This window comes from Grampus griseus (assembly GCF_964374135.1).
Source record: "Grampus griseus genome assembly, chromosome: 20".
NCBI classification, from domain to species: Eukaryota; Metazoa; Chordata; class Mammalia; order Artiodactyla; family Delphinidae; genus Grampus; species Grampus griseus.
Genome location: NC_139014.1, coordinates 27295956 through 27322724, shown reverse-complemented (window position 1 = coordinate 27322724; position 26769 = coordinate 27295956). Strand labels below are relative to the sequence as shown.

At 37.7% G+C, this 26769-nt stretch overlaps 1 protein-coding gene across 2 annotated transcripts in view; it reads left to right on the top strand.

Moving 5' to 3' along the window:
• Positions 1-26769, top strand: part of APPBP2 (amyloid beta precursor protein binding protein 2) — a 70947-nt gene that overhangs the window by 22142 nt on the left and 22036 nt on the right. Inside the window, exons 1-4 of one of the 2 annotated variants that reach the window (XM_082678213.1) lie at positions 5440-5504; positions 6291-6320; positions 9417-9568; positions 14380-14503. In XM_082678213.1, coding sequence (XP_082534339.1) covers positions 9448-9568; positions 14380-14503 — 245 coding nt within the window. In that variant the 5' untranslated portion in view covers positions 5440-5504; positions 6291-6320; positions 9417-9447. Of the gene's footprint in view, positions 1-5415; positions 5505-6290; positions 6321-9416; positions 9569-14379; positions 14504-26769 lie in introns of those variants that run through there. The other variant, XM_082678212.1, reaches the window with a different exon arrangement.

The window sequence follows — 26769 nt, the reverse complement described above, 5'->3', positions numbered from 1 at the left end:
CAATAACAAACCTAAAACAATTAAGAAAATGGTGATAGGAACATACATACTGATAATTACCTTAAATGTAAATGGATTAAATGCTCCAACCGAAGGACATAGACTAGCTAAATGGATACAAAAACAAGACCCGTACATATGCTGTCTACAAGAGACCCACTTCAGACCTTGGGACACATACAGACTGAAAGTGAGGGGATGGAAAAAGATATTCCATGCAAATGGAAATCAAAAGAAAACCGGAGTAGCAATTCTCATATCAGACAAGTAGACTTTAACATAAAGACTATTACAAGAGACAAAGAATGAATCTACATTAATGATCAAGGGATCAATCCAAGAAGAAGATATAACAATTGTAAATATTACACACCTAACATAGGAAGACCTCAGTACATAAGGCAAATGCTAACATCCATAAAAAGGGAAATCAACAGTAACACAATAATAATAGGGGACTTTAACACTCCACTCTCACCAATGGACAGATCATCCACAATGAAAATAAATAAGGAGACACAAGCTTTAAATGACACATTAGACAAGATGGACTTAATTGATATTTAGAGGACATACCATCCAAAAACAACAGAATACACTTTCTTCTCAAGTGCTGATGGAACATTCTCCAGGATAGATCATATCATGGGTCACAAATCAAGCCTTGGTAAATTTAAGAAAATTGAAATCATATCAAGTATCTTTTCTGACCACAACGCTGTGAGACTAGATATCAATTACAGGGAAGAAAAGCTGTAAAAAATACAAACACATGGAGGCTAAACAATATACTACTAAATAACCAAGAGATCACTGAGGAAATTAAAAAATACCAAGAAACAGATGACAATAAACACATGACGACCCAAAACCTATGGGATGCAGCAAAAGCAGTTCTAAGAGGGAAGTGTATAGCAATACAATCCTACCTCAAGAAACAAGAAACATCCCAAATAAACAACCTAACCTTGCACCTAAAGCAACTAGAGAAAGAAGAACAAAAAACCCCCAAAGTTAGCAGAAGGAAAGAAATCATAAAGATCAGATCAGAAATAAATGAAAAAGAAATGAAGGAAACAGTAGCAAAGATCAATAAAACTAAAAACTGGTTCTTTGAGAAGATAAACAAAATTGATAAACTATTAGCCAGGCTCATTAAGAAAAAAAGGGAGAAGACTCAAATCAATAGAATTAGAAATGAAAAAGAAGTAACAACTGACACTGCAGAAATACAAATGATCATGAGAGATTACTACAAGCAACTCTATGCCAATAAAATGGACAACCTGGAAGAAATGGACAAATTCTTAGAAAACCACAATCTTCTGAGACTGAACCAGGAACAAGCAGAAAATAAAAACAGACCAGTCACAAGCACTGAAATTGAGACTGTGCTTAAAAATCTTCCAACAAACAAAAGCCCAGGACCAGATGGCTTCACAGGTGAATGCTATCAAACACTTAGAGAAGAGCTAACACCTATCCTTTTCAAACACTTCCAAAATATAGCAGAGGGGGGAACATTCCCAAACTCATTCTATGAGGCCACCATCACCCTGATACCAAAACCAGACAAAGATGTCACAAAGAAAGAAAACTACAGGCCAATATCACTGATGAACATAGATGCAAAAATCCTCAACGAAATACTAGCCAACAGAATCCAACCGCACATTAAAAGGATCATACGCCATGATCAAGTGGGGTTTATCCCAGGAATGCAGGGATTCTTCAATATACCAGATCAATCAATGTGATACACCATATTAACAAACTGAAGGATAAAAATCATATGATAATCTCAATAGAAGCAGAGAAAGCTTTTGACAGAATTCAGCACCCATTTATGTTAAAAACTCTCCAGAAAGTGGGCATAGAGGGAACCTACCTCAACATAATAAAGGCCATAGATGACAAACCCACAGCCAACGTCGTTCTCAGTGGTGATAAACTGAAACCATTTCCTCTAAGATCAGGAGCAAGACAAGGATGTCCACTCTCACCACTGTTATTCAACATGGTTTTGGAAGTTTTAGCCACGGCAATCAAAAGAAAAAGAAATAAAAGGAATCCAAATTGGAAAAGAAGAAGTAAAACTGTCACTGTTTGCAGATGACATGATACTATACATAGAGAATCCTAAAGATGCTACCAGAACACTACTAGAGCTAATCAACGAATTTGGTAAAGTAGCAGGATACAAAATTATTGCACACATCTCTTGCATTCCTATACACTAACGACGAAAAATCTGCAAGAAATTAGGGAAACACTCCCATTTACCATTGCAACAAAAAGAATAAAATATCTAGGAATAAACCTACCTAAGGAGACAAAAGACCTGTATGCAGAAAACTACAAGACACTGATAAAAGGAATTAAAGACGATACAAACAGATAGAGAGATATACCATGTTCTTGGATTGGAAGAATCAGCATTGTGAAAATGACTATACTACCCAAAGTGATCTACAGATTCAGTGCAATCCCTATCAAACTACCAATGGCATTTTTCACAGAACTAGAACAAAAAACTTCACCATTTGTATGGCAACACAAAACACCCCGAATAGCCAAAGCAATCTTGAGGGGAAAAAAACGGAGCTGGAGGAATCAGGCTCCCGGATTTCAGACTATACTACAAAGCTACAGTAATCAAGACAGTATGGTACTGCAACAAAACAGAAATACAGATCAATGAACAGGATAGAAAGCCCAGAGATAAATCCATGCACATATGGGTCTTATCGTTGATAAAGGAGGCAAGAACATACAGTGGAGAAAAGACAGCCTCTTCAATAAGTGATGCTGGGAAAACTGGACAGTTACATGTAAAAGAATGAAATCAGAACACTTCCTAACACCATACACAGAAATAAACTCAAAATGGATTAAAGACCTAAATGTAGGGCTAGACACCATCAAACTCTTAGAGGAAAACATAGGCAGAACACTCTATGACATAAATCACAGCAAGATCCTTTTTGACCCACCTCCTAGAGTAATGGAAATAAAAACAAAAATAAACAAATGGGACCTAATGAAACTTAAAAGCTTTTGCACAGCAAAGGAAACCATAAACAAGACAAATAGACAACCCTCATAATGGGAGAAAATATTTGCAAATGAAGCAACTGACAAAGGATTAATCTCTAAAATGTACAAGCAGCTCAATATCAAAAAAACAAACAACCCAATCCAGAAATGGGCAGAAGACCTAAACAGACATTTCTGCATAGAAGATATACAGATTGCCAACAAACACATGAAAAGAGGCTCAGCATCACTAATCATTAGAGAAATGCAAATCAAAACTACAGTGAGGTATCACCTCACAGGGGTCAGAATGGCCATCATGAAAAGATCTACAAACAGTAAAAGCTGGCGAGGGTGTGGAGAAAAGGGAGCCCTCTTGCACTGTTGGTAGGAATGTAAATTGATACAGTCACGGAGAACAGTATGAAGGTTCTTTAAAAAACTAAAAGTAGAACTACCATATGACCCAGCAATCCCACTACTGGGCATGTACCCTGAGAAAGCCATAATTCAAAAAGAGACATGTACCACAGTCAGTGTTCATTACAGCACTATTTACAATAGCCGGGACATGGAAGCAACCTAAGTGTCCATCAACAGATGAATGGATAAAGAAGATGTGGCACATATATACAATGTAATATTACTCAGCCATAAAAAGAAACGAAATTGAACTAGTTGTAGTGAGTTGGAAGGACTTAGAGTCTGTCATACGGAGTGAAGTAATTCAAAAAGAGAAAAACAAATACCATATGCTAACATGTATATATGGAATCTAAAAAAAAAAAAAGGTTCTGATGAACCTAGGGGCAGGACAGGAATAAAGATGCAGACATAGCCAATGGAGTTGAGGACACGGGGAGGGGGCGGGTAACCTGGGACGAAGTGAGAGAGTAGCATTGACATATATACACTACCAAATGTGAAATAGATAGCTAGTGGGAAGCAGCTGCATCGCACAGGGAGATCGGCTCGGTGCTTTGTGACCACCTAGAGGGGTGAGACAGGGAGCGTGGGAAGGAGATGCAAGAGGGAGGGGATATGGTGATATATGTATACATATAGCTGATTTACTTTCCTTACACAGCAGAAATTAACAGGACATTGTAAAGCAATTACACTCCAATAAAGATGTTAAAGAAAAAAAAAAGTCAGGCAAAAGGAGTAAATGATTGTGACATGATCAGAAATCCTGCCATGCTGGATTACTTTAGATATAATTTACTGTTAGTCTGCTTGTGAAGTTTCATGCCTGGAACTGAACTGAGGTTTTTGTGGTCTGAAGAGCCCTTAGTGGGGCATAGTGACCAGTTCTGGCTTCTGGATATTATCTTTGCTATCATTTTGATAATTTTACTTTACCCAGTTTTGTTTAAGAAAAAAAGAAGTTTAAAAAAAAAAGTTTCAGACTTCCCTGGTGGCGCACTCGTTGAGAGTCTGCCTGCCAATGCAGGGAACACGGGTTTGAGCCCTGGTCTGGGAGGATCCCACATGCCGCGGAGCAACTAGGCCCACGAGTCACAGCTACTGAGCCTGCGCGTCTGGAGCCTGTGCGCCGCAACAAGAGAGGCCGCGACAGTGAGAGGCCCGCGCACCGTGATGAAGAGTGGCCCCTGCTTGCCACAACTAGAGAAAGCCCTCGCACAGAAACGAAGACCCAGCACAGCCAAAAATAAATAAATAATTTTTTAAAAAAAAAGTTTAGTTTTTTGAATATAATTGTTCTTTTTTAATCAATTTATTTGTTTATTTTTTGGCTGCATTGGGTCTTCGTTGCTGTGCGTGGGCTTTTTCTAGTTGGCGGCGAGCGGCGGCTATTCTTCGTTGCGGTGCATGGGCTTCTCATTGCGGTGGCTTCTCTTTGTCGTGGAGCATGGGCTCTAGGCACTCTTACTTTAGTAGTTGTGGCACGCGGGCTCAGTAGTTGTGGCGCACGGGCTTAGTTGCTCCGCAGCATGTGAGATATTCCCAGACCAGGGATCGAACCGTGTCCTCTGCATTGGCAGGAGGATTCTTAACCCCTGTTCCACCAGGGAAGTCCTGAGTATAACTGATTTTAGTGTTTAATAAATAAAGTAATTATATAGCACTTTTTAGTACTTAGCATGTACCGTATACTGTTATACAAATATTAATTTCTAAATATTATGTACAACTATTAAAGTGTTCTCTATGAATTATGGAGATTTGTTAAGTTAGCGTTACATTTCTTTTAGCATAAGCATCTTCCCTGATATTACTGTGTAATCTTAACTTTGAGTAATAGTCATAAATTCATCAAATATTAACTCCATCAAATTATATTCATAAGTAAAGTAGAAATTGAAATTAAATTAAAAATTTTAAATGTTATCTTTTTTTGTTTGTTTTTAATTTCAGCTGTACCAACAGGGACGCTTATGTCAACTGGGCAGTGAATTTTGTGAATTGGAAGTTTTTGCTAAAGTATTGAGAGCTTTGGATAAAAGGTAAACTCATTTTGTAACAATTGTGGTAAACTATACATATCTGAATTTTACCACTGTGACCATATTTTAAGCGTACAGTTCAGTAGCAGTAAGTACATTCGTACTGTTTTGAAACCATCAGTACCAACCACCCTTGCTTTTTGTGTTCAAGAAAGACTGAATTCATCTACCCCGTTCTGGCTATTATGTAGTAGGAGTTATATGTGGATGTAGGTGACATGGCCTTTGATTGTCCTTGCTGTTCTCTTTAGCATTCTTCCCTAAATTTGCTTGAAATGCCATTTCTTTTTCCTAACCTACATTTCTGGGAAAATAATATAGTTTTACAAAATATTGTTAATCTCTAATATGAATGTTGCCAAGTTAAGTAAATACTTGTTAGAATGCGTAGTGTATGTCAAGTACTATTCTAGATGCCGGGGTTACAGCAGTGAATAAGTTTTACAAGGTCTCTTCCTCATGGAGTTTGTATTTTAGAGAAGATAAAATAATCAACAAGTAACATGTTAACAAATTAACATGATTTCATTGTTTAGGGATACCTTTGGATGTGACCTGTGTACTAAGCCTAAGAGAAATTTCTTGGTTAGTTGACTAATTAAAAATTAATCTGTTAAAAAGTAATAGATGAGAGTTTCATTTTGGGACAAGAAGGCCATAGAAAAACTTAAAAAAAAATTCTTTACTCCTGGAAAAGGTTAGCTTTCTAGGATTTGAATTTCTCTGTGCAGTTCTAAAGATGGCCATTATAAAGATTTAGTGGACTACCTCTCTTTCATCTCTCAGGTTATCTTTTTACCAAGTCCAGATCCCTTGGTAAGTGTTTAATATATTTGTGAAACTAAACGCATGTAGTTTGACTTTTCTTCCCCCTTTATGCAAAGCAGTGACTTGGTTATTTACAATTTTGTTTAAAGCAGTTTTTTTATTGAGATAATTCACATACCATAAATTCATCATTTTAAACTGTACAATTCATTAGTTTTTAGTATATTCACAAATGTTTGCAACTATCACCACTATCTAATTCTAGAATACTTTCATCATCCCCAAAAGAAACCCTGTACCCATTAACAGTCACTCCCTATTTCCCCTTACCCCTGGTCTCTAGCCTACCATTAATCTACTCTCTGTTTCTGAGTTTATCTGCTCTAGACATTTCATATAAATGGAACTATACAGTATGTGGTCTTTTGTGACTGGATTCTGCCTATAATGTTTTCAAGGTTCATTCATGGCTGTTGTTTGTATCAGTTTTCCATTGTGTGGAGGTACTATGTTTTGGTTATCTAGTCATCTGTTGATGGACATTTGGGTTGTTTCTACCTTTTGGCCATTATGAATAATGCTGCTATGAATGCTCATGGACAAGATTCTGTGTAGATGTATGTTTTCAGTTCTCTTGTATGTATATATAACGAGGGTAAACCTACGTTTAACTTTTTGAGTAACTCCTAAATTGTTTCCCACAGCAGCTGCACCGTTTTATTGGGTTGACCAAAAAAGTGCCTTTGGTTTTTAAGTAAAGGTAAAAGACACATTTTTCATTTTCACCAAAAACTTTATTAAACAACATATTCACCATTTTGTTCCACTATCTTCTGCCATTTTTCAGGCAACTTTATAATTCCATATTCTCAAAACTTTTTATCTTTTTGAGCAAAGAACTGTTCCAGGTGCCTTTTACTGTCTTCCAGGGAATTGAAAGTTTTTCCATTAAGAGAATTTTGTAAAGACTGAAATAAATGGAAATCAGAAGGTGCAATGTCTGGTGAATACAGCGGACGAATCAGAACTTCCCAGCCAAGCTGTAACAGTTTTTGCCTAGTTATCAAAGAAACATGCGGTCTTGCATTATCCTGATAGAAGATTACGTGTTTTCTGTTGACTAGTTCTGGATGCTTTTCATTGAGTGCTGCTTTCAGTTGTTCTAACTGGGAGCAGTACTTGTTGGAATTAATTGTTTGGTTTTCCGGAAGGAGCTCATAATAGAGGACTCGCTTTCAATCCCACCATATACACAATATCACCTTCCTTGGGTGAAGACCGGGCTTTGGTTTGGTTGTTGGTGGTTCATTTTGCTTGCCCCGTGATCTGTTCCATTCCACGTTATTGTACAGTATCCACATTTCATCACCCGTCACAATTTGTTTTAAAAATGGAACGTTTTCATTACATTTAAGTAGAGAATCCATGCAGAAATACAGTCAAGAAGGTTTTTTTTCTTAACTGATGTGGAACCCAAACATCAAAGCAATGAACATAACATAACCAAGCTGGTGCAAATGATTTTCAACCCTTGATTTGGATGTTTTGAGTATGTTAGCTATCTCCTGCACCATATAACGTTGATTGTTCTCAGTCAATGTCTCGATTTGATTGCTTTCAGCTTCAACTGGTCTACCTAACAGTGGAACATCATCCAGTGAGAAATCTCCAGCACGAAACTTCGCAAACCACTTTTGACATGTTCAATCAGTCACAGCACCTTTTCCATATACTGCACAAATATTTTTTTGTGTTTCAGTTGCGTTTTTACTTTTCTTGAAATAATAAAGCATAATATGCTGAAAATGTTGCTTTTTCTCTTCCATCTTAAATATTAAAATGGCTACACAAAAATTCACCAATTTTGATAAGTATTTTTTTAAGTGCACGCTGATATGACAGCTGTCACATACAGTCTAACAAAATTGTTTTCAATGAAGCTAAAGACAACTAAGTGCTGCTAGAGCCATCTTTCGGAAAAAACCAAATGAACCTTTTGGCCAACCCAATATGTCCCTATTACCAACGTATGAGGGTTCCAGTTTTTCCATATCCTTGCCATCAACTGTTTTTTAAAAAGTAGTATTATAGCCATCCTAGATAGTGTGAAGTCGTATCTCATTGTGAGTTTGATTTGCATTTCCCTAATCACTAATGATATTGAGCATCTTTTCTTGTGCTTATTGGCCTTTGTATATTTTCTTTGGAGGAATCTCTGTTCAAGTCTATTGCCCATTTTATAATTGGGTCATTGTTGAATTACAAGACAATTTGGTTTTTAAGATTGATGTTAGAAGTTGTTTTCATCCTTCACTGTCATCAGTTTACATATACAGAATCACTCAGTGATCCACTGAGTAAAAGATACTAGGCTAAATTGTGAATTATTATGACCTCATAATTCATAAGACAAACAGTTGATTTTTATCTTATTCCATCTTTGAAAATAATGGTACTGTTATTTCAGAAGAGCAAGTTAGCACTTTCTTTTTTTTTCTTTTTAGATTACAAGTTTTATTTTTGAATCCCCATTGAAATAAATATGTTAATCTTTGGAAAATATTTGGTTATATGCCACTAAAATTGTGCCTAGAGCCCCCAGTGATAGTCATGCCCCATTCTGGAAAACACTACCATAGGGAATTACTGGAGGTACCCTGGGGAGGTAAGATGAGGCCACTGTTTGTTGGGCAAAGGTCATCTGTGTCCCAGGTAAGCTGCCTGCTGCTATTCATAATTCTCTAGCCCCAGACCTACCAGCATATTTGATCTTATCTTTCCTGGCTGGCAACACTTTGGTGGCTGCCTATTCTCTTCTAGATAGAAGAGTAAATGCCTTAACATAACCTACAAGGTCCTTGGGGATCCTGGGATAGGCCTGCCGTGGCCCCATCAGGCTGGTGAAGAGAGGGAGACAGGAGACAGGGAGGATCTCCTGGCGGAAGTGACATTTGAGCTGAAGTCTAACCGATTTAGGGGAGAGAACTAGGTGATGGTGGTGAAAAGCTTTTTTAGGTAGAAGGAACAGCATGTGCAAATTTCCTGAGGCAGGAAGGAACAATGTGCATGAAAGTTAGCACTTTCTAAAAGGACAAAATATGTTACCTTTATAAAAACAAAAATGACCTTTTCCTTCTCTTTCAGACATTTGCTTCATCATTGTTTCCAGGCTTTGATGGATCATGGTGTGAAAGTTGCTTCAGTCTTAGCCTACTCATTCAGTAGACGGTGCTCTTACATAGCGGAATCAGATGCTGCAGTAAAGGAAAAAGCCATTCAGGTTGGCTTTGTTTTAGGTAAGTAATGGTAAAACAGAGGGGTGTTTTGTCCTGTGACATGACTCAGAACTAAGCCTGCTGGCATTAAAGGATTCTCACAGGACATTCCCAAAGTCAACGTGGGAGGTTATGAGAGGAACTAGATGTGATATATTGAACATTAACTTTGTGCTGAGTACTGTACTATGTATCTAAATGCTGTCTTTCGAGAAAATCCTCATGACATTCCACTGATGTGAAGGTATTAATAGAGTTTTAGAAATGAGGAAACAGACTCAGAAAAGTTGAGTAACTTGCTCAAGTCACATAGTAATGGAGCTAAGTTTAGAATCCTGTGGCGCTGTGATTCCAAACCACTTACGTTTCTACCATGTCAAGCTGCTACCAACCTCTCTCACCAGCTTACTGTGTGTTGTGACGTGGGACTTAATCCTTTTGGGACCTCAGTTTTCCCCTCTCTAAAATGAGGGTAAATCTCCATTTCCTCATGGGTATGAGAATACTAAAAACATGAATGGAGAAGGATTCTGAAAAGGCTTTGTATGCTATACACGTAGAAAGATATCGTTTAATGTTGCATAACATTTTAGTATGGCTTTTACAAATCTACATAGATAAGTATGTCTCAGGCAATTATTTATTCAAGTTATTGCTACCTTTTTACTTTGTTTGTGGAAAAATTTTTATTTTGAAATGATTGTAGATTTACAGACAATATCAAAACCAGGAAATTGATACTGGTTTAATACTGTTACCTAGACTATAGACCTTATTTAACTTTCATTGGTTTTTACATATACTCATTTGTGTGTGTGTGTTTTATTTAAATGTAGTTGACATACAGTATTATGTTGGTTTCAGGTGTACTACATAGTGATTTGGAATTTGCATACTTTATGAAATGATTGCCACGACAAGTATAGTCCCTGTACAAAGTTATTACAATATTATTGACCATGTTCCTTAGGCTGTATATTACATTCCCATGGCTTATTTATTTTCTAACTGGAGGCTCAGACCTCTTAATCCCCTTCACCTATTTCACCCCACACCCCACCTCCTTTCTCTGGCAACCAACTGTTTGATCTCTGTATCTGCGAGTCTATTTTCATTTTGTTTTGTTTGTTTGTTTTGATTTTTAGAGTCTACGTATAAGTGAGATCATATGGTATTTGTCTTTCTCTGTCTGACTTATTTCACTTAGCATGATACCCTCTAGATCCATCTGTGTTGTCACAAGATTTCTTTTCTTTTTTTTTTATGTTTAATTTTTGTGGTTGGGTAATATTCCACCGTTGTGTGTGTAAATATATCTCACGCCTTCTTTATCCGTTCATTCATCTGTTGATGGACATTTAGGTTGCTTACATATCTTGGCTATTATAAATAATGCTTCACTGAACACTGAGGTGCATATATCTTTTATGAGTTAGTGTTTTTGCCGTTTTTGGATAAATACCCAGAAGTGAAATTGCTAGATCATGTGGCAGTTCTATATTAAATGTTTTGAGCAACCTCCACACGGTTCTCCATAGTGGCTGTGCCAATTTACAGCCCCACCAGCAGTGCAGGAGGGTTCCCTTGTCTCCACACCCTCGCGAACACTCGTTATTTGTTGTTTTCTGGTGATGACAGCCGCCTGACAGGTGTGAGGTGGTATCTCATTGTGGTTTTGATTTGCATTTCCCTGATTAGTGATGTGGAGCATCTTTTCATGTATCTGTTGGCCATCTGTATGTCTTTTTTGGAAAAATGTCTATTCAGATCCTCTGCCCATTTTTTTATTTTATAAATTTGTTTATTTTATTTATTTATTTTTGGCTGCATTGGGTCTTTGTTGCTGCACGCAGGCTTTCTCTAGTTGCGGGGAGTGGGGGGCTACTCTTTGTTGCGGTGCGCAGGCTTCTCATTGTGGTAGCTCCTCTCGTTGCAGAGCACAGGCTCTAGGCGCGAGGGTTTCAGTAGTTGCAGTGCACGGGCTTAGTCGCTCCGCAGCATGTAGGATCTTCCCGGACCAGGGCTCAAACCCGTGTCCCGTGCATTGGCAGGTGGATTCTTAACCACTGCGCCACCAGGGAAGCTCTACCTTTCATTTTTAACTTCTCACATTAATGTGTGTGTGTGTGCATGTTTTCTCTCTCTCTCTCTCTTTGGCACGTGCACATTCACTTTCTTTGCCAAGTTTTCATGATCATTTCCTTCAGTATTAGGAAAAAAATTTTTTTTTGTAGTGGTCATAGAGAGTTTGCTAGGAGGAACTTAAGAACATTCTTTTCCGAAAACAACCCTCAGCATTTATCCTTTGATAGTCCTGTGGAATATAAATTGCAACAAAGAATTGTGACTAAAGAATGTCTCTTAATAGAGTGTTCGTGACCTAGATGAATGTTAATATTGACATCCACTTAGTCCTAGGTAGTCATGTAAAAATCTATGTGGGAGATATTTAGTATCAAGGAAGCTGAAAGGCAGGAAGGCTAATGTTCACTGAGGTCCTCTGTTGTCTCTTCACTTGTACCAGTCTGGCCACTGTAAGGAGCCAGATTGAACAAGTATCCTGGAGTTAGAACCAAGTCCTAACAGATTCAGTTATATTATCAGTCTTGATCCTAAAATTACCAAAACAGTGAAAACACTTCATACCAGAAGTATACATGATGGAAACTTTTAAAAAATGACAGCTTTATTGAGTTATAATTCACATACCGTACAGTGCACCCATTTAAAGTATATAATTTAAAGGTCTTTAGTATTTTCACAGCGTTCAGTCCCTGGTCGGGGAACTAAGATCCCACAGGCTGCATGGCGTGGCCAAAAGAAAAAAAAAAAAAAAAGAAGCTTGAGGAGGTACCTCGCAGAGCTGGGATGTTGCTTGGCTGGTACAGGTGCCTCAGAGTTCTGAGAAGGGAGCTCGTGGGTCTAGAATCTCGACCTCTAGGAGGGACACCTGACTGGCTGGTACTAGTGTCTCTCTGATGGGGTGCTGTGAATCAAGTTCTGTAAGTGTTGGAAAACTGCAGCTGGAATTGGCTTACTGAGATGAATTGCCACTGCCAGAGTAAAGAAACATTACCCTGGGACACTGCTGTTAGCAGGGGCGTTGCTGGCAGAAACTGGAAGCTAGCAGGGAGTGTCTCTTACTTCTCCAGCCTTACAGTCTTTCTCTCTAGTGCCTTCTTTGGTAGAGACTACTAGGGAGCCAGCTGGCAGAGGAGAAATGTGGTTATAGAGTCCTAGCCCAGTGTCATAGAACAGTCTAGAAGGGTTGGTTTGAAACTGAGAGATAATAGCCTAATAACCCAACACAGTGCACAATATGTTGAGATAATGAGTAGGAGGTTGCTTCATATGAATATTATAATCTCATTATTCCAGTCATTCAGTGAGGACCCTAAAATGTCATATTTGGGGGGATAAAAAAGTGTTCTAAAGCACACTTCTCTCCAGTTAAATATTTGTTTCATTTCATATAGCTTTAATTAAACATGAAACACCAGTCTGAGCAAAATACATTTTTTCTTGACCCAGATACTATTGACACTATTAAGATTAGTTGACACTATCAAAAAATGTATTAAACTATTAGGAGCGGGTCAGGAGCCTCTAAAAAATGGACAGTATCCTAAGGAAATGATGCCCACATGCCCCATTACGACTGTTGGAGGACAGCAGTTTAATTTTTTGCTAAAAAAAAATTAAGATGAGCAAGCACTACTGTCTCTTTTATCTGTCTATCTTCTATGATGTGCTGTTATGCTAAGGAGATTAAGTTTATTCAGATGTCTTTATCCTCTTTGGGATTGGGTATGGAGAGATTGGAAAGTTATGTTTACCCTGCATGATTAAAATGTTAGACAAATCACTAAATATAGTGGTTAATTAGCTGGAAAATGTCAACTCTTATGTGATGAAGTACATTTGGAGGGCTAAAACTTTTTTTTAAAATTTATTTATTTTATTTATTTTTGGCTGCATTGGGTCTTCATTGATGTGCTGGCTTTCTCTAGTTGGGGCGAGCGGGGGCTACCCTTCGTTGCTGTGCGCAGGCTTCTCATTGCGGTGCTTCTCTTGCTTCAGAGCACCGGCTCTAGGTGCGCAGGCTTAGTAGCTGTGGCGAGTGGGCTCAGTAGTTGTGGCTTGCGGGCTCTAGAGTGCAGGCTCAGTAGTTGTGGCACACGGGCTTAGTTGCTCCGAGGCATGTGGGATCTTCCCAGACCAGGGATCGAACCCATGTCCCCTGCATTGGCAGGCGGATTCTTAACCACTGTGCCACCAGGGAAGCCCAAGGCTAAAACTCTTGACTCCTGAGACTTCCCTGGTGGCACATTGGTTAAGAATCCGCCTGCCAGTGCAGGGGACATGGGTTTGATCCCTGGTTGGGGAAGATCCCACATGCCGCCGAGCAACTAAGCCTGTGCGCCACAGCTACTGAGCCTGTGTGCCACAACTAATGAAGCCCGCGCACCTAGAGCCTGTGCTCCACAGCAAGAGAAGCCACCGCAACAAGAAGCCCGCGCACCGCAACGAAGAGTAGCCCCTGCTCGCCGCAACTAGAGAAAGCCCGCGCGCAGCAATGAAGACCCAATACAGCCGAAAGTAAAAAAACAAAACAAAACAAAAACTCTTTACTCCTTATTCAGGATCTCAACTTTGATCTAATTTCCCTAGTTTGAGTTCCTTTTTTTTTTTTTAATTTCACAATTAGTATCTTTGTTTCAGACTAAACAGAGGTTTTTTCATTTTAGGTAATAATCATTGTAAGCATGTCATTTTAGCTTTCAAGTGATTTATTAAATTATCTAAAGTTTTTGGTTTTTCTTGTCCCTTAGGTGGCTTTCTTTCAGATGCAGGCTGGTACAGTGATGCTGAGAAAGTTTTCCTGTCTTGCCTTCAGTTGTGTACTCTACATGATGAGATGCTTCATTGGTTTCGTGCAGTAGAATGTTGCGTGAGGTAAGTTGGAACAGTCCTTTAATTACATGCTGTAATGGTATTAGTGGCTTTTTTTAAAAAAATTATTTATTTATTTTAGACTGTGTTGGGTCTTTGTTGCTGCATGCAGGCTTTCTCTAGTGCAGTGAGCGGGGGCTACTCTTCGTTGTGGTGTGTGGGCTTCTCCTTGCGGCGGCTTCTCTTGTTGTGGAGCATGGGCTTCAGTAGTTGTGGCGTGCGAGCTCAGTTGTGGCACACGGGTTTAGTTGCTCCGTGGCATGTGGGATCTTCCTGGACCAGGGATCAAACCATTGTCCCCTGCATTGGCAGGCAGATTCTTGACCACTGTGCCACGAAGGAAGTCCCTTCTTGGGTTTTATGTGTGTGTGTGTGTGTGTGTGTGTTTTGTTTTGTTTTGTTTTGTTTTGTTTTGTTTTGTTTTTACTGTGCTCTGTTTACATTTCTGGAATTGTACATAACCTGATTAATATTTTACTATTTTACTTCTAAATAATTTTTTTTTAAAAAAATCTTCATTTATTATTTATTTGGCTGCACGGGGTCTTAGCTGCGGCACGCGGGAATCTTCGTTGCTGCTTGCGGGATCTTCGTTGAGGTGTGTGGGATCTTTAGTCGTGGGATCTTTTGTTTTTAGTTGTGGCATGTGGGATCTAGTTCCCTGACCAGGGATCGAACCTGGGCCCCCTGCATTGGGAGCGTGGAGTCTTAACCACTGGACCACCAGGGAAGTCCCTAACCTTTCTTTTTTTTTTGATGTGGACAATTTTTTTTAAAGTCTTTATTGAATTTGTTACAGTATTGCTTCTGTTTTATGTTTTGGATTTTTGGCTGCGAGGCACCTGGGGTCTTAGCTCCCTGACCAGGGATTGAACCCACACCCCTGCATTGGAAGGTGAAGTCTTAACCACTGGACAGCCAGCGAAGTCCCCCTAACCTTTCTTTAAAATACATTTTTTAACAGATGTACTTAAATGAAAGGCAAGCAAATCCAGAAGCAACTCTTTGATTTTACTGTCTTTATTATTTTTGTATATGTAACATTTAGTTTTAGCTATTTTCATGTAGGTTTTCTCTCTGTCCCCCCCATTTGATTTGACATTTCTTAAAAAGAATTTTTATATGAAACTAAAGGGAAATCAAAATAAAGTTTAAAAAATAACAAAATAATTCTTTGTCCTAAGTTAACTAGAGTCTGGTCAGTTACTGAATTGATAGTCTTCTATTTTTTTTGAATAAGGGGTCATATTTTTTTTGTACCTTAGAGATGAGTTAATTAAATCTGCACCTCTTCAGAACTAGAATACAGGTTCTTCTATATAAAACCATTGTTGATTTATGCTACCATTGACTAAAGCTCTCTCTGCTCAATCTTTTGAGGCTATTACCCCGTTTTATACAGGGCTTACCTGTGTTAGACAAACATTCAAATCCTGAAGTTAATTTTATAATGTGCAAACTTAATTATAAATAATATTTTAGGAGCTTAGGATAATTTCCCACAGATATTTATTTATTTTTTTATTTTTTTATTTTTTTATTTTTTTCGCAGTATGCGGGCTTCTCACTGTTGTGGCCTCTCCCGTTGCGGAGCACAGGCTCCGGACGCGCAGGCTCAGTGGCCATGGCTCACGGGCCCAGCCGCTCCGCGGCATGTGGGATCTTCCTGGACCGGGGCACGAACCCGTGTCCCCTGCATCGGCAGGCGGACTCTCAACCACTGCGCCACCAGGGAAGCCCCACCCACAGATATTTATGATAAATTATAGTAATACTTGTGTGCAGAAACTATAAAAGGGTTGTTATTGGGCCTGTAATTTGTAGTACTGATAATCTGTGTCATCTTTCCTCCCCACTTCTGCCTGTCCTAGGAATAGAAGACTAGACTATCTCATAGGGATTTTAGGGTCTAGCTAAATGTTTCTTTGTGTATGAACTAGTTAATTTAGAACAGAAAACCCATTTTGTATGATTTCATTGTAGATTGCTCTTTCACTGCAAGCAGTCTTTTGACCAAAAGGTAAAACATTTTCTTCTTGTAAGTGCTTGCTTTTTATGCACAAAGTCAGAAGATTTATTCCATCCAGATAACTAACATTTCTCCTATCTGTCTGATTTTAAGGCTCTTATATAAATTTTGCATTAATATAACCAAAAGATTTAGTTTTCTCAAAGAACCAGGGCTCCTCTTCTTTTTCCTATCTTGTCATCTTTAGCATGTAGCTCACGTCATTATGTTTGCAAATGCTACAGGCAAGGAGAAGGGCAAAGGGCTCATGCCCGTTGAGTCTGCTTCCTTTTCCTTTTTTTTTTTTTTCCAGTCAGAAAAAATAGCTTTCCCAGAGGCCTAGCCTTATCTTCTTTACTTATTACCTCTCTTTGAAACTGGGAAACTGGGACACATTCTGCACATCCTCCAACCAGTATAAGGTGGTCTGGAGAGCAAAACGTTTTTAACTGTGCATTTTGCTGCCCCAAATGAACTCATGGGTCTACATTAAGGAAGGAGGAGAGGGGAATATTGGACAGGTAACTGTAAATACTGTGAGTGCTCGGGCTGTTTTCAGAACAAGCACATGTGAATAGGAAAATACCTGTGCCAAGAAACAAAGCTATTTATACCCGCTTACTGCCTGTATACCTAGACATCTTGTTCTCAAGAATTTTAAATTTCAAAATAAAATTTGCTTCTACACGGCTTTGCTTGCTAAATTCTTGGCCATTACAGCCGTTAAGATAATTTTTATTATTATAGTAGTATTTTTTGAAAAAAATTAAATTATTCTTACTTAGCTTTTAACTGATTTGGGAGAGGATTATTTTGGAGAACAGATACTAATGAAATCCTTTAGCCAATCCCAGGAGCTTTGAGCCTAATGTAACAGTGTGTTTTTAACTTTAATAGCACAAAACCATTCTCTAATCTGGGGCTGGCATGGAAGCAGTATAGAGCAAATGTCAGAGACTCTGCTTGTTAAACCTGGTACCATTTCTCAGTCTTTGTTTTATTCCTTGAAGACTCTGCCTAGTTTCGTTTACTTTACTTGCTTTCTATTTAATAGCTTTGTTTGTTCTGCTCATGTGCATGTCTATTACCAAACAAATTGAAAACATACAGAAAACTATGAAGAAGAAAATAAATATTATCTGTAACCCTGCTGCCTAGAAATAACCACAATTATTATTTTGGTGTATTTTGGGGATTTTAAGTGAAAAATGGAACTTCCTGAACTGGAGGGAAAAGACTTGAATCTAGATTGAAAAAGAACCTTGAACCCGAAGCAGGTGAATTTCTTGAAATCCAAGGATAAATAGGAGTTAGAAGCTAAGAGAGAAGAGCAGTATCTCAATTACTGAGAAAATACTACACTTCACAAACTTTTAGGATAAAATTCAAATTTTTCAAATTTGTAGATACCAAATATACCTCCAGGTACTTTATCTGAGGAAAATAGTCAAGGAATATCTCTGACCAAATAAAAGTTCAATAGTAACAAATCTCACGACAGGGGAAGATGGTGTAGAAACAGTGGTAAGCAGTGAATATTGTAATATATAGTTAGACATAATGGAGTGGAAAGAATGAAGAACAAATGGTGAATTTGTAATATGTCTTATGTAAGGATTTTTTTTCAAACTGGAAATGAAAGGGAAATTTTAGAAATACCAAGACAGAAATTCTCAGTTACCACATACTGTTAAATGTAAGATAAGTTTGTTTGTGTTTTTTCCACCTGAAAATTGAAAAAATAGTTGCCTTACAAAATCCCTCACGTTATGTGATGTTCTTTCAAGTCTCTTGTTTTGAACAACAAAGTACTCTTTGGGAAAGAAATGTTAGCCTGAAACTCAGCCAGTGCCAATACCAGGAAGCTCATAGAGGTCACCTGGCAGAATTTTCTTTTTACGGAAGTAATGGAATTTAACATAATTTAACACAAAATTTAGAATTATTCTAGGGGTCATAACCTTATAGTTGTGTTAGATATCTTTATTAACTGGCTTCTTGAATATTACTTTGAAATGTGATGCATTAAGTGGTTTGGTTGTGGAGATTATGGGTGTCTACTTATCTTAGGTGGAATGGGAAAGCCCAACTGTCTTAATGCTTTGCAAATGGTTGCTGGTACCTTTGGATAACGTTTCTAGGGACATGATACCAGACTCAAAAGTGCTGATTTTCAAGCAAGTGAAAATGTTTTACTCTGAAAAACTGTTAGATGACTCAGAAGTAGTTTGGTGATTATGAAGATAAATGTTTTAAGATGCATGTGAATAGTTTGGGTCACATTTCATAAATTACAAGAAGGAGAATTTTTGAAAATTTAGTTTAGATTTTAAATATGTATTTATAACATAACATAAAGATGATTTAAATATTATAAATTTCAAAATGTTATCATATATATCCCTAAAACCTGATGTATTCAAGTTAGCAAAAAACCTTTTTGGATGGAAAATTGAGGCTCATGTTATTATGTTCAGGTTGCTTGCTGTTGGGCATATATTATATAATAGCCTATTTTAAAAATAAACATTTGGGAAAATGTAGTAGTATAAGAAAGTATTATAAAGGTCTCATCTTGGTAAGGGGAATATGAATGCCTGTCATTTAATGTTCAAACATTGTCATTGCTAGGGAGGGGTATATAATAAATTGACTAATGGAAAAATACGATAGACATTCCAAATTAGAATAGTGGGAATAGGGGTAAGAATGATTGGAAACTTGTCCAAGGTAGATAGATAAGCAAAGAGAATAGAGGAAATAACTAAGTATGATAACTGAAAAATGTGAAACAATTAAAACCAAATACAACTATGACCATGTAAATGGGCTCAATTCCCCTATCTAGAAACAGCGACTGCCAAGAAGGTTAAAAAATGAAACCCAGGGACTTCCCTGGTGGTCCAGTGGTTAAGAATCTGCCTTCCAATGCAGGGGACGTGGGTTCTATCCCTGGTCGGGGAACTAAGATCCCACATGCCACGGGGCAGCTAAGCCCACATTCCTCAACTAGAGAGCCCGTGTGCTGCAAACTACAGAGCCCGCATGCTCTGGAGCCCATGCACTGCAAACAAAAGATCCCACATGCTGCAAGGCAGATCCCACAACTAAGACCCGACGTAGCCAAAAATTTAAAAATAAAACAATTCTTTAAAAATAATAATAATAAAATAAATAAAAAATGAAACCCAGCTATATATTGTTAAAAGAAAATACCCCTAGACAATAATATTAACAATAAAAGCAGAATTCAGGATAAAAACCATTAGTTGATAAAAAAGGGATATTGATAATGTACAATCCACAAAAAAGTCATAAACCCATGTATAGCAAATAAGATAATAGCCCTCTACATAAACACAGCACCCTAAAAATACAAAGAATTTGATTAAAAAGATAATCAATACAAAGTCGAGTACCTCCAGGATGGGTTAATTCAGAATTCATAGAGGTTATCAGGGAACTAGGTTTTTTCCATCTTCTGGCTCCTCTGTCCCCAGTGGTTGTAAGACTGCTGCTGTGGTTTGAGGTATCACATGCAGATTCCACATTGTCCAGCAGAAGAAAGACCATATTTTATCTCTAATGACAAAGGAGCCTTTCTCAGAAACCACCTAGCTGACGTACCCTTGAGTCTCATTAACCAGAGCTAGGTCATTTGTTGACCTCTGAATCAATCAGTGGCAATCTGAATGGGATCACCATGTTAGTATTGGCTTAAACTAATCATGATTTACTTATGAATCCTATGAGAAGGGGGTCAGTGTCTAACAAAATCAGGGTTCTGCCAACAAGCATGAGATGGGAAGGATGACTTGGTTAGGGAGCCAGCAGTATCTGCTACATCTCACAGTGCTTTGCTTCCCCACTTAAAATTAAAACCACACCAGACAGGTATTTCTTAGAAATACACAAGTTACCTAAACTGACCCAAGAAAAAAATTAAAATTCTGAACAAGCCTATAACAAAGAGATTGAATCAGTAATCAAAAACCTTCCAAAAAAGAAAAGTCCAAGACCAGAAGACTTCAGTAGTGAATTGTACCAAACATTAAAAGAAGATAGGGACTTCCCTGGTGGTCCATTGGTTAAGAATCTGCCTTCCAATGCAGGGGACGCGGGTTCGATCCCTGGTCAAGGAACTAAGATCCCATGTGCTGTGGGGCAACTAAGCCTGAGCACAGCTAGAGAGAAGCCCGTGCACTGCAACAAAGACCCTTTTGCCGCGACGAAAGATCCACCGCCACAATGAAGATTGTGCGTGCTGCAACTAAGACCCGATGCAGCCAAATAAATAAATAAATATTTTTTAAAAAATAAAAGAATTAACACCAGTTCTTCTCAAAGTCTTAAAAAAAATCAAGAGGAAGGAACACTTCCTAACTTACTCTATGAGGCCAGCATTAACCTATATCAAAACCAGAAAAAAGACATGAGAAGAAAAAAGAAAAGAAAATTACAGGCTAATATCTCCTATCAATATAAATGCAGAAAGTCTCAACAAAATACTAGCAAATTGGATGCAATAGAATATAGAAGAATTATGCACCATTACTAAGTGGGATTTATCCCAGGAACGCAGAAGTGATTCAACCTAAGAAAATTAATGCAGTATACACCACATTAGTAGAATGAAGGGTGAAAACCATGATTATCTCAATTGACACAAAAGACATTTGACAAAATCCAGCACTTTTTCATGATAGAAACATTCAGAAAACTAGGAATAGAGGAACCTTCCTTAATATGATAAAAGGCATTTATGAAAAACCCACAGCTAACATTATATTCAAATCTTCCTCCCTGAGATCAAGAACATGACAAGGATGCCTGCTTTCACTACTACTATTCATCTTTGTCCTGAAAGTTCTAGCCAAAACAATTAGACAAAAATAAAATAAAATGCATCTGTGTTGGAAAGAAAGAAGTAAAACTATCTCTGTTCACAGGCGAATTGGAATTTGCCAATATTAAAAACTTTTGTACATCAGAGGACGTTATCAAGAAAGTGAAAAGACAGCCTATGGAATAGGAGAAATATTTGTAAATCATATATCAAATAAGGGTCTAGTATTCAGAATATTTCAAGTACTACAATTCAACAACAATCAACCCAATTAAAAAATGGGTAAGGGATTTGAATAGACATTTCTCCAAAGAAGATATGTAAATGGCCAATAAGCATCATTTGTCATTAGGGAAATGCAAATCAAAAACAATGAAATACCACTTCACATCTGCCAATTTGGCTGTAATGTAAGAAAGAAAAGAAAAGAAAACGAAAGGGGGGGAGGGAAGGAAGGAAGGAGGAACAAGAGAGAGGGAGGGAGGGAGAGCAAAGAAGGAAGGGAGGGAAGGAAGAAACAAAATAAGTATTAATAAGAATGGAGAAATTGGAATCCTCATGCATTGCTAATGGGAATGTAAAATGGAGCAGCTGGTATGGAATAGTTTGGTGGTTCCTTAAAAAGCTGAGCAAAAAAAATTACCATATGACCCAGCCGTTTCAGTCCTAAGTATATATATCGCAAAGAATTGAAAACTGGGACACAAACAGATACCTGTGTGTTAGGGTTCATTGCAGAATATTTCACATTAGCCAAAAGGTGGAAATGACCCAAGTATCCATCAACAAAAGAACCCTTAAACAACGTGGGTTTGAACAGCAAGTGTCCACTTAATACACGGATTTTTTTTTTCCAGTACATACATACTACAGTACTACACAGTCTACTCTTGGTTGAATCCACAGATACAAAGGGCTGACTGTAAAGTTATATGTGGATTTTTTTTTTATTGCCCTGGAGGGTCAGTGTCCCTAACCTCCCCCCGCCACGTTGTTCAAGGGTCAACCGTATATACAGTGGAATATTATTCTGCCAGTTTTGATGGCTGCTACAACATAGGTGAATTTTGAAAGTAATATTCTAAGTGAAATAAGACAGATATATAAAGACAAATACTGTATGATTTTACTTAAATACCTAGAATAGACAAATTGATAGAAACGAGAAATAGATTAAAGGTTACCAGGAGCTGGGGGGTGTAAGGAGAGAATGGGAAGCTATTGTATATTATAGTGTGTGTTTGGGGTGATGAAAAGTTATGGAAATGCATGGTGGTAATGGTTGTAAACGTGGTAAATATAATTAATACCACCAAGCTGTACATTTAAAAATGGTTAATATGACAAATTTCATGTTATATATTTCACTACAATTTTTTTTAAAGCCCACCAGTCTTTTTTTTTAATTACCCAACCCTCCCCTTTCAGTTTATCGTTTATTTCTAAAATTCTTAAGTAGTTCATAGAAAAATATGCTTGCATAAGCAGGAGAGAAATTTTTTCCTTTGGGTTTACTTTTAAGATTTTATTTTTGTCATGTCTATCTAATGAGGATCTAACTAGTCATCTTGCTCAATCTTATAGTAAATATATTTATAAACTAGTGACCTCTAGATTTGTATGTTTTCCACTTCAAACAATGAATAACTTAACTAATTAAATAGTAATTGCTTTTTTAAATTTATTTTTTAAATTTACTTATTTATTTATTTTTGGCTGCATTGGGTCTTTGTTCCTGCGCACGGGCTTTCTCTAGTTGTGGCGAGCATGGGCTACTCTTTGTTGCAATGCGCAGGCATCTCATTCAGGAGGCTTTTGTTGCGGAGCACGGGCTCTAGGCGACGGGCTTCAATAGTTGTAGCTCGTGGACTCTAGATCGCAGGCTCAGTAGCTTTGGCACATGGGCTTAGTTGCTCCACGGCATGTGGGATCTTCCCGGACCAGGGATCGAACCCATGTTCCCTGCATTGGCAGGTGGATTCTTAACCACTGCACCACCAGGGAGGTCCCATAGTAATTGCTTTTGATAATAGCTATTGATCAAGTAGCTATGATTTTACGTTGTCATAAAGATAAAATACTATGGGGCTAGAGGCATATGGGAAATCTCTGTATCTTCTCAGTTTTGCTGTGAATCTAAAACTGCTCTAGAAAATAAAATCTATCTTTAAAAACTATTAAAATAAAATACTGTGCTTACATGGTAGTGCCACATTTGGAGAGCCTTGAGAACCTGCCTTTTTATTAGGCTGAACGTTGAGGCAAAATTAGATCCTCAGTTGGACCAAAAGTTTTTTGGATCCTGCATCCTGCTCATTGTCAGCGCAGATGGACACACAGACCCTGAAGAGTCTCCAAATGTTGAATTTGCCCTTTTGTTTCAATAGATCATCAGTGGAGACTGGAGAAAATATCAAGCTGTGCTTTTCTGGCATAAAATATGTAGTCTGCTACTCCCACCAATTACTAAATAATTTCCAGAAACTAATTTTTAGGCAGAATACCTATAGCGAAGTTTGCTGGAAATGCAGTTCTTCGTATTGTAGAAATGATTGGTGAGCACTGTTCTTTTCATTCTCTAAATTTAACTTTTTTCTCATTCAGCCATTTGGATAACTATCAAATCTGTATTTCTTATACCAATCCTTTTTTTCTCAAGGGTTTTTTTTCTGGGCTGTTGTAATATCTTCTGTCCTGGTTGCCTTGCTTCCGCTCTTGGCTTTACTATAATCCATTCTCCACACTGCAACCAGAGCAATCTTTGTAGAGTTGCACTGTTCAGTATGGTAGCCATTAACCATATGTGACTATTTAAATTAACATTATGGGACTTCCCTGGTGGCACAGTGGTTAACAATATGCTGCCAATGCAGGGGACACCGGTTCGAGCCCTGGTCCGGGAAGATCCCACATGCCACGGAGAAACTAAGCCCATGCGCCACAACTACTGAGCCCATGTGCCACAGTTACTGAAGCCCACGCACCTAGAGCCCGTGCTCCACAACAAGAGAAGCCACTGCAATGAGAAGCCCGTGCACCGCAACAAAGAGTAGACCCCGCTTGCCACAATTAAAGAAAGCCCGCACACAGCAACGAAGACACAATGCAACCAAAAATAAATAAATAAATAAATTTTAAAAATTAAAAAAAAAAATTAATTAACGTTAAAAATTTAAAGTCAGTCCTCAGTCACACTAGGCAGATTTCAGATACTCAGTAGCCGCTTGTGGCTACCAAATTGAGCAGAGCAGGTATAGAACATTTCAGGAAGTTCTATTAGATAGCGTTGTTCTACAGCATAAATCAAGTAATCTCACTTTTGCAACCAAAATGACTTACCATGGCCAGTAAGACCCTATAAAAATCTTTCTTTTCTCTACTTTCTCATCTCTCTTTATATAATCTGTTATTCAAAATATTCCAGACACATTGGCCTTCTTACTGTTCTTTGATTATGCCAGAACTTTTTTCCCTTTCTCAGGGCCTTTGCACTCATTATTCCTTCTTTTTGGAACATGCTTCCCCCATGATTGCCTCTTCATCATTAAGTGTCAACTCAAATGTTACCTCTGCAAGAGAATTCTTCTCTATCTACCCTAAGCCCTTCCTTTAAGAAGGCTTTGATCATATCACCCCGTTTTTATCATCTTCGTAGCATTTATCTTTGTCTTACTTAATTGGTGTGTGTCTGCCTAATACACTTTTCCCCACTAGAATGAAGCTTTTTTTTCTTTCAGCTTTATTGAGATATAATTGACATATAGCACTGTGTAAGTTTAAGGTGTACAACAAAATGATTTGACTTAGATACATTGAGAAATGATTATCACAAGTGTAGTGAGCATCTATCATCTCATACAGATACAAAATTAAAGAAATAGAAAAAAATTTTTTCCTTGTGAGGCAAATTCTTAAGAGTTACTCTTAACAACTTTCATATATAACATACAGTAGTGTTAATTTATCATGTTATAAATTATATCCCTAGTACTTATTTATCTTATAACTGGAAGTTTGTACTTTTTGTCTGCCTTCATCCGATTCCCCCTCCCCCCACCTCTTACCTTTGTTAATCACAAATCTCTTTTTCAATGGGTTTGTTTTTGATGTATAATTGACCTACAACACTATGTTAGTTCCTGTTACACAACATAGTGATTCGATATTTCTGTACAACTCAAATGATCACCAGATAAGTCTAGTTACAATGTGTCACCATACAAAGATATTACAGTTATTGACTGTATTCCCCGTACTGCACATTTCATACCTGTGACTCATTTATTTTGCAGCTGGAAGTTTGCACCTCTTAATCTCCCTCACCTATTTCTTTCCCTACCCCCTTCCCCTCTGGTAACCACCTGTTCATTCTCTTTGTCTGTAACTCTGTTTCTGTTTTGTTATGTTCATTTGTTTTGTTTTTTAGATTCCACCTATAAGTGAAGTCATACAGTATTTGTCTTTCTCTGTCTGACTTATTTCACTTGGCATAATACCCTCTGGTTCCATCCATGTTGTTATAGATGGCAAGGTTTCATTCTTTTTTATGGCTAATATTCCATCGTGTATATATATCACATCTTCTTTATCCATTATCTGTTGATGGGCACTTAGGTAGCTTCCATATTTTGGCTGTTGTAGATAATGCTGCAATGAGCATAGGGGTGCGTATATCTTTTCTAATTAGTGTTTTTGTTTTCTTTGGGTAAATACCTAGGATCTTTGCCCATTTTTTAATCGGGTTGTTTGTTTTGTTGATGTTGAGTTTTATGGGTTCTTTGTATATTTTGAATATTAACCCCTTACCAGATGTATTGTTTGCAAGTATCCTCTCCCATTCAGTAGGTGGCCTTTTTGGGTTTTTGATAGTTTTCCTTGCTGTGCAAAAGCTTTGTAGTTTGATGTGGTCCCATTTGTTTACTTTTGATTTTGTTTCCCTTGCCTGAGGAGATATATCCAAAAAAAAAAAATTACAAAGACTGATGTCAGAGAGCTTACTACCTATGTTTTCTTCTAGAAGTTTTGTGGTTTCAAGACTTAACACTTAAGCCTTTAATCCATTTTGAATTTATTTTTTATGGTATAAGCAAGTAGTCCAGTTTGATTCTTTTGCAGGTAGCTGTCCAGTTTTCTCAACACCATTTATTGAAGAGGCTGTCTTTCCCCCATTATATAGTGCCTCCGTTATTAGAATGAAGCTTCTTATGGTCATGAATTCTTTCTCTCCTGTTTACCACTAGATCCCTTGCACCTAGAGAAATGGAAATGACTGGCACATATAGGTGTTCAGTCAATACTTGACTATGAGAGTCTCTGAAAACTTTATCATCTGAAATATATATTTCTTTTTACTATAATATTTTACTAGATTTCACTTTTTTTTCATAGTGACAGGGATCATTGCAGACTGCTTGG